General features: G+C 30.1%; 1 protein-coding gene across 1 annotated transcript; it reads left to right on the top strand.

Annotated features, from left to right (window-relative positions):
- Window positions 1–8,739: 8,739 nt before the first annotated feature.
- Window positions 8,740–9,705, top strand: LOC145128936 (SAUR-like auxin-responsive protein family). Its single transcript, XM_079063705.1, has one exon. It carries the CDS (start codon window positions 8,811–8,813, stop codon window positions 9,225–9,227), a length of 417 nt encoding a protein of 138 aa, XP_078919831.1. The 5' UTR covers window positions 8,740–8,810; the 3' UTR covers window positions 9,228–9,705.
- The last annotated feature ends 5,994 nt before the right edge of the window (window positions 9,706–15,699 follow it).

The raw sequence follows: 15,699 nt of genomic DNA, 5'->3' as shown, positions 1-15,699 counted from the left end.
AACAAAGCAGTTTATAAATTATTTAATTTTATGTGTTTAAAGTTTAATTCCATGTTACTATTATTTGAAATTATAAACGTATTATGTTTTGGTTATATAAAGTAAAATAAAAGTAATAAAAGAAAAGTAAAAAGATAATGGTATGTTTAAATAAAAACTAGCCAACTAGGCTGTGAAATCTTAATCGGAAATGAAGAAAAAATATGGCGTGTATATTTTTGCTTGAAAATAAGAAAAGCATGTTGAGTCTACAATTTATTTGTAACCATCTTTTTCCTTCATTTAGTGTATATTTTCTGTTATTTTTATTAATTTATATTATAAAAAATAATGAATAAAAAAGTTGAATGTACATAAAAAAAAAATAAGCATGTTAAAAATAATGAATATATTGTGTTTTAAGTTGAAGTCTTTAACTCATATTAAATAAAATTGTGAGATGCTCAGTTTGTACTACAAAAACAATATAGAATAATGAGAAGTTATTTTTGAATTAAAGAACAACGTACATCTAGGTTTTATTAAAATTGTTTGTAAACAATTTAATTTTATTATTTAACCAAAACAACAAAATATATTTATTTTTAACACAAAAAACCAACATATTTTTATATGTAACTAAAATCATCAATATCTTTATGTATTTAACCTAAAAAACAATATATTTATATTTTTAACCTAGAACAATAAAGCATTTTCTAAATCTATTTGTCGATGCATTATCTCTTTTTAGATATTACATGATTTATAAATAAAAATAATATACGAAACATATGTATTCACCGATTTAGTACAATATGCTGAAACAAACAAACCGTTGAAATTAAGCAAACCCAAACGAAAACGAAACGAATTTTGTCTGAAAACTAATCGTCGTAACCGCTGAAAACGAAAGGAAACTATTTGTCGATCGAACCTATTCACGGATCCCGCATTGAAGACCGCTGCATATACTTTTACATTTAATCTAATCATAAAATAAAACTAGAGCAATAGATGACACCGAATATGAAACTATTTCGAGGAAACTATTCGCTAAAAAGAACAATCTGACACAAAACAATACGTCAGAAGGCTTAAAAGAACTATCTGACACGAAAGGAAACTAATCGCCGCATGAAAACTATCTGCCATAACGAATTATTTCGCGTCGCCACATCGCGCGGGTACACTACTAGTATATATATATATATATATATATATATATATATATATATATATATATATATATATATATATATATATATATATATATATATATATATATATAGTTAGTGTAATTAAAATAATTTTGTATTATCATATGATCATTTATGATTTATGGGATTATCCCAGTTATCAAACTAGTGACTTTAGGTTGACCCCCATTAGATCGTATATTTGATTGACCCATATGTACCTTTAACGTTACGATTAAAAGTTTGAAATTCGTATGTACTGCCAATAAATCTTTGAGGAAAATCAAGCATTTATCTCCAAAATCATTGCAAATAAATATTGTAATTGTTACAACCTCATTTAATGACAAGTGTCAGGATCTTCTGCTCATAGCTTTATGAAATTTGATTGGATAGAAAGTATAATATTATATATGTAGAGAAAAGTTCATTAGATGGGGTCATCCTACTCCTTGCACATGGGTTATGGTGAGAAATGAAGAATACAAAATTGTAGGATTATTATAACTTTATAAAAATATGGAAGACCTAAAAGAAAGCATCTTGTATTGGTCCAACTACCGCTACATATATTTATAATCTCTCCTTTTCTTTCTTTCGTTTATTGCCTTCTCTATACCAAAATATGCATGTGGTGCGTTTTGTACTTCTAACATAAACCACGCTATTGCGAGGACCCCTAGTACGCATTTCTTTCGGCTTGCACTTAGTTTGATCGAAACCAATCTTTATTTGATCTTTTATCTTTTCTTGCATTACTCTATTTTGGTTCCGATTTTATAAAACTATATGTTAGCTGAAAGCTGAGATATATATAGTTTTTAATTCTTTTAAAATGTTCGATAAAAATAACAGTAAACTAATGTATAAAATTACATAGAAGTTTAAAGCTTTTAAAACCTCTCAAAAACTACTTTATATAGCTTTTCTATTGGATCATTTTCCTTAAATTAAAACTCTTAAGTTTGAATAAAGTTTTTTCTTCATAATGTTTTTTATGAAAAGTAAAATTTAAAAGTTGTTGCAAACATTTTATTATGTAACATACTGTAGCTATAGCTTAAAGATTCTAATACAAACTACATGAAAACACTTAAAGTTGATGTTAGAAAATATTCCAAGATTATTCAAAAAAATAATATTTTTCAACCGTTTTCTTTTATTGGCGGAAAGTGGAAACAAAATGAGATTGTTTTGGTAAATATGTTGTGAACGCAAACAATAAAATAATTGAAACTCAGGTTGTACGAATAAGGAGCTATGAAATTTGATGGAAATGTCCACCTAATATTATAGTTGTGAGGTATATTCATCACGTCTCACGCAATCATCTCCCTCCACATCAACTTTCACGGGACCAGGAGAGATGGGGGTTGGTGTTCACCGTTCTCACGTCACGCAGAGAGAGAGAGAGAGAGAGAGAGAGAGAGAGAGAGAGAGAGAGAGAGAGAGAGAGAGAGAGAGAGAGAGAGACGTGACCAACTATGGCCTCAACAGTGGCACAGGGGATAGTGTACATGCCACTCTCACCATCACGACATCCACAATCTCATCTTCACGTCGTCGCGTCCCGGTTAGGGCTGTTCACTATTCGGATAAAACCAAATTATCCAATTGGACAATTTGGATGAGACTATTTGGTTCGCATATTCGGATTTTTGAATTGATTTTCAACAAAACCGAATTATTATTTTGGATTTCGGATTAGTTTTGGTTTATAAAATAAGAACCGAATAGTCCAAAACACCGAATAAACATTTATTATTCATCTATTTATTATATATATCTATAATTATTTATTAATTTTGTAATTTATTTTCTCAAATAGGTTCAAAACGTTTCACCCGATAAAAAAAAACATTAATATGCATTTTCTCTCGAAAGTTTTGTATCTATAAAATATTCAACTATAATATATGTTCTTAGTTGTTTATAAATTTCAAATCACAGCTAAATTATTTGTTTTTGCTTCTATTGTAAAGTTAGGTAATATTATAATTATATGTCCTTTTAAAATGTTTCGGTTTTTGAAAACCGAACTATAAAAACCGATCCAACCGAATTGTAATTGGATCGGATCGGATCGGATTTGAATTTAGTTTGGACAATTTGGATCCATGTTTTCAAAACCGAAATCAATTTGGATTTACTTGATTGGATCGGATCAAACCGATCCATCCAAACGAACACCCCTAGTCCCAATATACCCCATGTATACGCCATATAACCTAATCAATGTAATGTGGTTTAGTTATGTCATTATTTGAATCATATTTATAAGAATAAGAAAAATATTTCTAATCCTATCAACCACTGTTAAAGAAATAATAAAAAAATTAGTTAAATAAGAAAATTAAACAACTAACTATTTTCCTTAATTATTTTTTAGTTTTTAGCCAAAAAATAACATTTATCCCAAATTAGCCACTGAAATCGTAGGTAATTAAGAAAACCTACGGTCAACGTATGGTTGACTACTTTTTCGAGCAATGGCTGTTGCTTCGTGGGTCGTCTACTATTTTAAGGGCCCGATAGCCCACAATATATAAAGTTGAAAATTTCATTTTTCCTCATTTATTGTGTTTTTGAGCTTAAGAAAACTCTCTCAGTGGATCCTTCAAATGTAACACTTGTTTTCCGGAATAGTTCGGTTGAGGGTTTAGAAGGATCAAAAGTAAGGTTTTTGGAAAAAAAAAACCTCGTGCCACGACGTAGTGAATGGAGCACCACGATGTGGCATGCCAATTGCATGAACGTGTATCCGGGATGGCCGTCACGACGTGATGAGTGAAAGGTCACGACGTGACAGCACCTACTACCCAAGCCCATGATCTTTTAGGATTTCTTCCATATTTAAGCCCCTAAACTCAAGGTTTAGGGCATCCTCTTCAGCTTCCAACTCTTTCAGCGAAACCCTAGCCTCCATTTCTGAGTTCTTGAGTTTTTAGTGGTATTTTTAGTGTCGTGAAGGATAAGGGAGTATCCTTGGTGCATAGATCCAACTTGCAAGTCTCATCATCATCTTCTAGCACCTACTCTGGACCATTGTGAGTGTTCAAGTTTCAAGCTTTATGTTTCATGCTTCTAGATCTAAGCTTTTTGTGCATTTTCTCCATGTTTGGGAGAGTTTGAGTGGATGGATTCCATAAAGTTGGCAACTTTATGGATCCTTGAGGTCCCTTTGAAGTATAGTGTTTTAGATCTTAGATTTAGTTAGGTTTTGGCTCATGCATGAGATTTTTGACCTCATTTCCACCATTGTTATGACTTAGCTTGTAGAAAGACATGCATTGGTTTTTCGTGTGTGCGTAAAGTATGGTAACTAAATTGTTAGGTGATGGCGTATATAATTTCTACATATCTATCAAAAGAATTTTTTTACAGACGACTAATTATATATGGAAATTTTCTAGGTATAATAAAAAATACATTGTTATTTTAAATGATTATGAGGATATGATAGTAAGACTTAAAACATTGTTTACACAGAAAAGTTTGCCCATTTAATCTTATATTTTTACGTGTGTACACACCTAATATATATATATATATATATATATATATATATATATATATATATATATATATATATATATATATATATATAGGACTTAGGGAATATGGGGCTATTATATACCTAATATTAGGTATAAAACTATCAAAAACTACATCGGTTTATCTAAAATCAATCAAATCTCTCTACCATCTTTCTTGCATCTTCTATTAGACCTTATGCTAGTATTTGTATATATTTTTTATGGAGTTTTATAAGTTTAATTTTACACCACAAATTGTATATAAGAATATTTTAACAACTGTCTATAGCTCTTCGTATTGAAATTTAATACATAAAACTATAGTGAAATTTTGAAAATGCTCGTTAAAAAACCCAATAAACCTCATTTCATAACCCATAAAAAAAACTATGCAAGTATACATAAGGTAAGTGTCGAAGAAAGTAATAAAACTTACCGGAGGTGAAATAAAAAAACATATTCGAAATACATAGATGTGGGATGAATCACGAAATCTAAATTAATATGTGTTCAAAAACAATAAGAAGAAGCTAAAAATGAAAGAAAATTATGTTTTTTAATCAAAATGAAGTTAATTTTATGTTCTATACTTAATATTATATCATAATATACTTAATATTATATCATAATTGCATGATTCTTCTGTTTGAGTTGAGAAAAAACCATTACATAACAATTATGGCATGTTAGTGATGTGTTGACAAGGCAGACTACTAGTTAGCATGTGAATTATATATAATTTATTAATAAATTTTTAGTTTTTAAGATGAACAATATGATTACTATATCAGTATGATTATTATTACAACAATATCTAAAATTTGATGGTAAATATGATAATGAATATTAGTTACACAATTTTTTTCTATTTTTTTAAATAAATAGATGTTGATTTTTATGAGCAAATTTAAAATTACAACCATAGTACGAAATATCCAACATTCGTATCTTTTACGTGGGTTAACACATAACCATAACTTTATTTTTATGAATGGTAGAGTACTTAATTTGTTGCTCCCTATTTGTCTCAATCAGAAATACATCAGTAGTACAGGTCGATTGTCATGCATTGTTTTCAGTACATAGGTCTCCATCGGAATTATAAATAGTGTGCATCAGCAGTTACACATTATGGATCGCACACTTGGGCGCATCGCTTCTAGTTGCTATCGGTCTTTGAGTTGATCCAAAAGTTCCCCACTAATTATTTTCATTTCTACAGAAATTAGAAACAAAAAAAGATAGTATCTATTAACAAACGATGGCAAGCCTACCACTCAGGTGGTTTAATTGATTTCTTTCATATAATTTGGCTACACTGATGGCAATATGAATTTATGGCATAAAAGGTAGACTACTTTTGGGTTTTTGAAAGCCAACCGGTCGTTACTTGTTTTAACTTTACAAAATGTCATCAATACATTGGAGAGTATACGTCGGAACAACTTCTTTTGTCATCAAATGTCGCCTAGTGAAAAGTGTTGAATTCAAAAGCTAATGGTGGCTGGACATTGGCAGCCGTTAGGCCTTCAACTTGGCTCTTCTATGCAGATGGTGATGGTGGTGTTTTAGGGACAATACGATGACTCTTTGCAAAGATATGACTAGAATGATGGAAAACATCAAGGTTAAAAGTGCGGATCTTTTGTTTAATGATGTTAAATTCTTTGCTTTTTTGGTGGCTAAAATGTCGAAAAATAGAGCAGTATGTGTACTGGGGACAGTTGGTGTGTAAACCCATGGGTTCCATCTTGTAAGTTTTATCATAGCCTCTAGCTAAGGTATTTTTTGTTAGTGTATAGATTTTGAATAAAACTCGTTTATCACTCGATCCTCACTTATTAACTAGTTAGATGTAAATTCATTAAAGATCTTGAGAAAGTATGTTTAGCGTTCAAAAAATTAGTGTATATAAGCTCTTCGGATATTCTGGATATTAATTCCATATATTATAGAATGGGTCTTGTAGTGGTTTAGACATGTCTAAATGTGGCACCCAATGGCTAAGGTTAAGAGGGTGTGGACGGACATGGATGATGAGACGATGATCTAAGGTCGTTTAACGAGGAATTGTGAAGATAATTTTGATGTTAAAAAAAAGAAAAGTAGTTTTTATGTACATGGCATGTGATGACATGATAAGAGGATAAGGGGGAATGATAATTAATATATGGTGGTATAGTAATGCATGTAATATCCTTTTTTCACTACTAGAAAAATAGGTAATGACCAAAAGGCTTCTAGCCCAGCAATATCCGGTGTTGTCCTCCCTCCTTGAGGTTGAGGGTTCAAGTCCAATCGTGGACATAGGTAGATTTAAGGTGTAGTTTAGGAATAAGTTAGTATGCTGTTCCAAAAGGAAAAAAAAGGTAATGGAATACACCATATATAATACGGTTGTCTCATTAACACATTTAATGCGATTATCACACCAAGAAACAATTTATTAGGTTTTAGTTTTTCAAAATTTAATTTTCATCGGGTGTGAAAGGAACAAAACATTGCTCTTTCTCACCATCATTTACCCAAGCTACCACTTCTTTTATTCTCCTTCCGACAACCACCTCAACATCGTCTCTCGTCACGATGACCGCTGAAACATCGCCTTCTCCCTCATTTGACCAAACAAAATCCACCACCACTATTCGCCCTAATACCAATGCTTTCATTTTTAAGCTATCAAATCAGGTGTATTGTAGAGTGGAGTATACTCAAATATGTATGGCAAATAGGATCAAGGTACCACATATCAAATAAAATGAATGAAAAATTGTATCATATATACGGATGTGAACACACACTTACTCTATAAAGATTAGTAAACCCATTACAAATCCATTGAAACTCGGTTACAAATTCATCGAATATCCCTCATAAATCCGCTGAAAATCCGTCATAAACTGTGATAAGTGTAAATTCAGTGTAAATCTGTTGGTAAAACCCTTTAGTGACGGAAAGTATTGTCAAGATGAGTTTTTTTGTAGTAGTGCAACATCTAAAAAATTTGTGCTGCCCCTAATTTTTCTTTCTCGATCTTCCACCGAGTCTATATATAATATTTTATCACATTAATCATGTCGTAAATGCAAAATCCATATTTTTAGGCACCGGTGGTAGGAAAGAGTTGCTATATTTTGCTATGTGTTACAATAAATAAAACTAATAAATGTATTTAACGAAACTTTTTCATAACAACAAAACCCATCACAAAAGAAAATCATCAAGAAGTGGCCGGAAGAAAAGTACAATTACTAGACAAAGAAAAAGGAGAGAAACAAAACGGCAATCTAAAGAACATGAATAATGACCAAAGAAAAACACAAGCTATGCAGGAATATAGTTGAGTCTTATAAAAATGAGAACCAATCGAAACGATCCTTGAACCAACCAAAGCCATGTCGAACTTGATTCAGAAGCTCAACCCATCATAAAATCCATGCAAAACTTACAGTAATTTAGAAAAAATATCAGTCTAAAAGAAGTCAAAATCTCAACCATTTCAATTATGTAAGAAAAAGCCACCAAACAATCAAATAAAGATGTATTCAACGAACTTATTGAGACTTTATATCCTTTTAACTACATGTGTTGTTACATTCAATAAGAAAATAATGAGTTATAAAGGGAAGGACTAAGGAGTAAGTGGAAACCACAATAATGGTGTTAATTTATGTATAGTGTTTCTACTGTTCATTAGGGAAAAAGAATAATAACTTTTGGAATACCTTGACAGGTTTATCAAAGTTAAATAAACGGTATTCATCGAACCAGTTAAATATTATATCTATTTATTTATTTATAGAATACGTCGTTTTTTGTAATGTTAAATTTGAAATATAACATTGTTCTAGATAAATTATTAGAGGAGACTTATTTTAAAAAGAAAACAATTTGGAAAAAAGAGTACCCATAAAGAATGCCCTTACAGCCGTCAAACAGTTGTAATAACCACAAAAAGTAGGGGCATTTTCGTACTTCAATTCTTATAAAACCAACCATTCTTTCCAAACTTGAAACCCCTCTCTCCTCCTCTCTTCTTCTGTTCTCTACAACATACACAGAAAACCATACAAACCGAAAAACAAAAGCTCAAAAAATGTCAGGTTGCAGCAAAATCCGCCACATTGTTCAGCTACGACAAATGCTAAGAAGGTGGAGGAAGAAAGCGGCAATGGCGTCCCGTAAATGCATACCTTCTGACGTCCCCGCCGGCCACGTCGCCGTCTGCGTTGGCTCTAACTGCCGGAGATTCGTCGTCCGAGCAACTTACCTTAATCACCCGGTTTTCAAGAAGCTTTTAAGTCAAGCAGAAGAGGAATTCGGGTTTTCTCACTCCGGTCCACTCGCGATCCCTTGTGATGAGAATTTATTTGAAGAAATAATCCGGTTCTTGTCCCGGTCCGATTCATCAGCAACCCGGTTCGTTAATCTTGAAGAGTTTCAAAGACACTGCCACGTTGGCATCCGGAGCAACATTGACTTCTGGCCGGAATCTCGACCACTCCTCCGATAAACCGAAAATGAACAAAAATAAAAGAATAAAACAAACGAGTTGACTTTGATTTTGACCCCGGGTCAACTCGGCCGATCATGCACAAATAACTGAGTAACTCCGGTTTTGGGACTTCTTTGAAACTTCATCTTGGAATACACGAAGGTAAATTTGTCAGTATCCACGATGAGAAGTCTTTTTTGAATTCTTTTCTCTTTTCTTTCTTTTGTATTTTTACGGGATTACCCTCGAAGTGTAATTTATTTGGGGGGAGTGTTACTGAGTCACTGAATTGACTCGATGAAGTAAAGGAGATGGCAAACCGAGTCGTCCCTGGTTTGAATCGGAGCGGCAACTGAAACTGAGAAAGGAGGGAGAGAAATTGTTGATTGATTAAAGATAGGGGTCACTTTTGTAAATTATCATGTGGATTTAATTGATTTTATTATAAGTATTATATTATAATATTAATGCATATTGTAGATAAATTCCAACACTAGTTGTCCACCATGAATTAATTTTATTTTACTATTATAACAATTATTATTTGCCAGTGAAGTTACAATCACAAGCCTCCCATGTGGAACCACTATTCAATCAATTTGTTCTGTTTTGTTTGCATGATCTCTTTTTATCTTATTTTATTTTTCAAATTAATTTAATTTCATTATATTATTTAAATTAAAGTTAAATATAAATTCGTTGGATATTACTCCAGTTGGAGTAGTTTTAGAATTTGATTAGTTGTATATGAACAAATCAAATTTTTGTAACCTTGAATTTGGCTCTAAACTGTAAAACATGATTTTAACGATTTAAAATAAAATATATACGATACTTTTGAATTTAATTTCAATCTTTTTAAAAGCCCAACAAATAAGGATATCTTTAATGGTTTGTCTTTGACAGATTTTTAAAATCTTATTGTTATAAACATTGTACAATAATTTACTTTAAAAATAATTAAAAAGTTAACTCATTTATAAATCCGGCTTAAGTTTTATATAAAATCCCTTAATATAATTTATATTTTTTAAACATACGTCATCTTTTCAAAATTACATTATAAAGATATTTAATTAAACAAAAAAACTAAAAAAAGTATATATTATATAGGAGCACATACATGTTATTTTAAACGTTTTGACAACTATGATATATTATTTATAAAACATATTCATATTTATTTTATGTATTTAATTAGATAGATTAGTTAATCAAAAAATAATAACAAAATTAATATTCAAATATAATAGGATATACGAAAAAATATTATTAAATGTAACAGCTAAAATGGAGAAATGTATACAAAATAATAAATGGTTGTAATGACTTAAGAGTGTGTTTGATATGTTAGCTTAAAAGTTATATGTTATCTTTGTCCTATAAAAAGTAATATTTGACAAAAAAAAAAGGAAAAAAAAACTAATTGGTAAGTTAGTTGGAAAATATAAAATGATATATATGCGAGGATATTTAAAAGAATAATTTTTTACATTTAACTAAGTATAATTAAAAAAAAAAGTTAAAAACTACTAAAAATATCAGTTTAAATAGCTTTTAAAAAATATAGTTTGTAAACTAACTTATAAGTTTTTTAATTTTTTTTTGTCAAACCAGAGAATTTAAAAAAAATCGAAAAATAAACTAACTTGTGAGGTAACTACAACATACCAAACACAACCTAAAAAACCTCTGTCTCACAATAAATAAAAATCGTCTCCAATATAAAAAATTATTTAATACTTTTTGTAGATATTAAAAGAAAAGTAAAAATAAATTATCCTTTTAGATTATTTAGTGAAGTGACCAAGACTAATAGTAAGTTAGCCAATACAATTTACCTAGAAGTTACATATGCAAGGAAATAATTTTTGTAAGGTGATAAGCTATCACTTTTATATATATTTAGTTCTTTTTTATACGATTTACGATTAAACTTATCTAAGATGTTCAAAACCAACCATTTTGACTGGGTATTACATGTTTTTCTTTTGTAAATGTGTACCATTAAACCTTTTTATATACTTTTTATTATTAAACTATGTTTCATTCATTTTCTTCTACGAACACTATCTACTATACAGTATAGACTCTCACCAACATAATCTGTATCCCATTATCACAATCCACCTTTAGCAAAAACCAACACCTTCCATCACAACCACCCATCTCCACAATTCACCACCACAAAGAACATAATCTAACACCAACTTTAACATGCAACAATATAGATTCAAACCTTCGTTTAATCCCTACATTCAAACATAAAATTCGATTCAAACCTCCAATCAGTTCAAAGTCATACTCCAACAGTAAATTGCATTCTTGAACAGAAGCTGTTATTGTTGATGTTTTCACTTAAGAGGAAAAGGAGGATTTGTAAGCTTTGCAATGTTTAAAAAAATAAAAATATAAAATGATGTTTTCGTTCATCTTTGGAGTTATGTCGGCCGGAGAAAACAACCTTCAAATTGATTATGACCGAAAAATAATGAAAGAGACTAAAGGGGTGGTTGGGATTGCTTTTTAAATTTAAAAAGACTTTTGTCAAGAATGACTTATTAACTTATGACTTTTCCAAAAGGACATTTCAAAAAAGTGTTTGGGTGGTGAAAAAAGTCATTAAGTTAATAAGTTAAAAAGTGTTTGGCTAGATTATACATGTAATATGACTATTTTTAAAGTTAATAAGTCAATAAGTCATAAAGAGTTTGCAAAAGTTACAAATCTTGACTTTTTAAAAACTCATTTTCAAAGGCTTAAGTAGAAGTTGGTTTAAAAGGCTTTTGGTTTTGCAAAACTTTTTTTAAAATTTATTGACTTCTCAAGCAGTCAATAAGTTAATAAGGAGTTTTTAGATGAAATATCAAATATGTTCTAAATATGTATAAAAGTTAGTTTAATTGTAAATTGTGTTAAAAAAAATATGAGTGTGATCGTGTTTTTTGTACAACAAATATGACTTTAATGATGTTTTTTGAATACATAAATCGACTAAACCTCTAATAGGCGGTCAAATGATATTCTTTTTTAACAACAAATATAAATATAATGATAAATAGTATACAAACCATAACTAAATATGCATGAAAATGATAGTTCATTATTATATAAAATTATTTTTTCAATATAAAAAAGGGGTTTTAAGACAAAATACTTTATGGAGAATTAGAGATCCATGAAAGCAAAGTCAAACATTAAAATTCTGATAAGCGAAATAATCCACAAAGTTGTAGGAATTACTATATCAAACCACGTTTTATCACGGGTCTTCAAATAAGAATTGTGAGCCAAAGAAATCAACACTCATTTTCGTAGGACACTAAGGTGCTGTTTGTTTTTTCTGAGGCAAAATGTCTGCAGTCTGCGGACCACATCTGTAGACCTCTGCAGTAGAAGAGGTGGACCAAACATCTGCAGTCTGAAAAAAGAAGATTGTTTGTTTTTTTAACATCTGCGGGCTACTAAAATAAACTGAAATCTAAATAAACTGATTTTTTTAAACTTCAAAGTGATTTTTTAATATTTTTATGACTTTGTTATAAATAATTAACGAATTTAGATCAACTTTTATGTATTATTGTATAAAAAAATAAAAATAAAAATGGTATGAATTAACGTATATATTTGATAAAAACCAACAACCTTGGTTGTAAAGTTATAACTAAACATTATAATTAGTGACCAAAGAATTTGATACATAAATGAATGGAAATAAACTTCGATTTTTTCAATTAAATCTATTAAAAATGTACCATAAATATTTTCTCGAGAAATTGATGATACTGTATTAAATAATGTTTTACAAAATTTGGCAAAAAATATAAGAATATATTATGATTTTTTTTCATATTTATATAAACAACTTCAACGACTATTATTGTAATAAATCTTTATTTATAAATTTGTCAAAAATATCATGTTTGTATCGTCGAACGTTTTTTTTTAGTTTTGTAATTTTTTTTCAAATTGTTTATCATTAATAAAGTTGAAAAAAATATAAATTAAAAAAACTTAAAAAAATAAAGATATATATGTTTTTTTAGGCTAGAAGATGTCTGAAGATGTTAGAAGACTCTGGTCCACATCTGCGCCAAAAAGAGGGCGCGCAGACAATTTTAGGTCCGCAGTCTTCAAAAAAACAAACAGTCTGCGAAGGCTAATGTCTGCGCGTGGTCTGCGCGGCGCAGACAGAAGAGGCCACGCAGATCTGCAGACAAAAAACAAACACTACCTAAATCAAAATATTCGACAACAAACTGAATTTAGACCACAACTCCTTAAAGAGACATTCATGTAGCAAATAGTTGGTTACCCGACTCAACATTTTTTTTTTCGTATATAGGACAAAAGTAAAGAGTGTACCTCCACTCCCTAAGATTAACCCAAATAATTAACTTTAATCGGAACATAGTTATTCCAGAGCTTGTTACACCAATTTTTTTTATAACTAATGAAAATTCAAAAATAATGACGTTTAGAAGAAACACAGAAAGTACGTGTACCAGATAATTTCCAACATCAAACATCTACTTCATAATTCAAGAACCACATTTTAAAGAATGCTCGATGAATCAGTCAATTACTCATGGGCGGATCCAATGTAGAGCCCGGGATACCCCTCAAAAAATTTTCAGTAGTGTAATTCTTTTTAGCAAAATTTCGTTTTATATAGTGTATATATATGTTTCCCTTCACTTATAAACACAAACAAATATTTGGTCTGGTGGATAAGGCGCTAGTATATTGAAGTAGAGGTCTCAGGATCAAATCTCCCTCCTTACATGTTCTTTGTTTACCTTTTATTTTTATTTTCCCAGCTATTCTATCCCACATCGACAAACACATATAAATTCAGCCAATTTCGTCTATTATATTAACCTATTATCTTCATGCTTCATTTGATATCTACTTTGATTCCCACATCGATTCAAGTATCAAAAGATACTTCAACTTCATGTTTATATAACATGACTTGAGGTTAGCTAAGGATTCGATTAAGGTTTGGGTTTAAAACCGAAACCGAAGTACCCTGAAAAAAAAAATTGGGCCACCCGAAATTTTTTTGGGATACCCCTTACTTTGACCCTGGCTCCGCCACTGCAATTACTCCTCCCTTCCTAATCGTATCACACACCTCCACGAACAAGACCATTCACACTCCATCTTACACGAACCCACAGTTCTATCCTTTGGAGTTTTCTATACAAACAAACACAAAAATTGACAAGGAATAAAGGAGCTACACCATCAATGTTGAATATATTGCACAAAAACATGTTACTTAATACTTATCATGAACATTGAAATCGTTATTGGCCTAAATATACCTAAGCTTACAGCCCCACCTAAGCTTAGGTACTAAACTTCTAAAATATGTCGTTTTAACATGCTAAATATACCCGATTTGGTTTCACTTGGTAAATATATCATCCTCCATAACATTTCTTTCTTTCATTATCGTTTTACCATCTCTGTTTTCTTTCCTTAATTATCGTTTATTATTTCACCCAAGTGAACATTACTAAACCTTAAACTTAAACCCTAAACCCTAAATTTAAACCAAAAACCCTAAACCTAAACCCTAAACCCTAAATCTAAACCCAAAACCTTAAATCTAAACCCTAAACCCTAAACCCTAAACCCTAAACCTAAACACTAAACCCTAAATCTAAACCCTAAACCCTAAACCCTAAACCTAAACCTAAACCCTAAACCCTAAACTCTATTGTGTCGATCTTGAATTTACATCTTGAAGTATTAATCGTGAATCCATTAACCGTAATCTTTATATAGTAAAACAATGTATTTTCAAGAGGTTTAGTACCTAAGCTTAGGTGGGGCTGTAATGTATATTCCTTTTTCCCATATATATATATATATATATATATATATATATATATATATATATATATATATATATATATATATATATATATATATATATATATATATATATATATATATATATATATATATATATATATCATGGGTTTTCAGTAGAAAAAATGTAATTTGATATACATTCTCTACTTATTTTAAGTTTCTCTATAAAGTATGAAAAAAAATTAATTTAAAGTTCACTGCCCTACACATCCATGCATAAGGTTGCAACACATGAAAAGTTCAACTATGAAATTTGAGGAGAGTTAATTAAATTTTAAAGCACATACTCAAATGGTATTTATGTTTAAAATATATGCTATATTTTATGTATTTATTGACATACAATGCTTACGTATTAATGTCTCAAATATTCCACATGGCTATGATTACACTTTGTGAAATGTCAATAATCAAAACTTATAAACTTAGCAAGACATATCCAAGAAGGGTATGCTAATAAATATTGATTGGATATAAGACTAAGACAGACTTTATCCAATAATCTCTCTTAATTACTCGTTTTTGAATTTATCCATTTGCACATGACTATCACATGACAGACCCACTCTTGTCGATGGATATATATATATATATGCACCACAAA

This window comes from Lactuca virosa, chromosome 8, assembly GCF_052849685.1.
Source record: "Lactuca virosa cultivar CGN04683 chromosome 8, Lactuca_virosa_CGN04683_v6, whole genome shotgun sequence".
NCBI lineage: Eukaryota > Viridiplantae > Streptophyta > Magnoliopsida > Asterales > Asteraceae > Lactuca > Lactuca virosa.
The sequence above is the reverse complement of the archived record's forward strand: the minus strand, read 5'-3'. Positions and strand labels throughout refer to the sequence as shown.

Bases quoted from the DNA above. Each gene is read 5' to 3' on its own strand.
- LOC145128936 (XM_079063705.1), top strand. From the start codon at position 8,811: ATGTCAGGTTGCAGCAAAATCCGCCACATTGTTCAGCTACGACAAATG.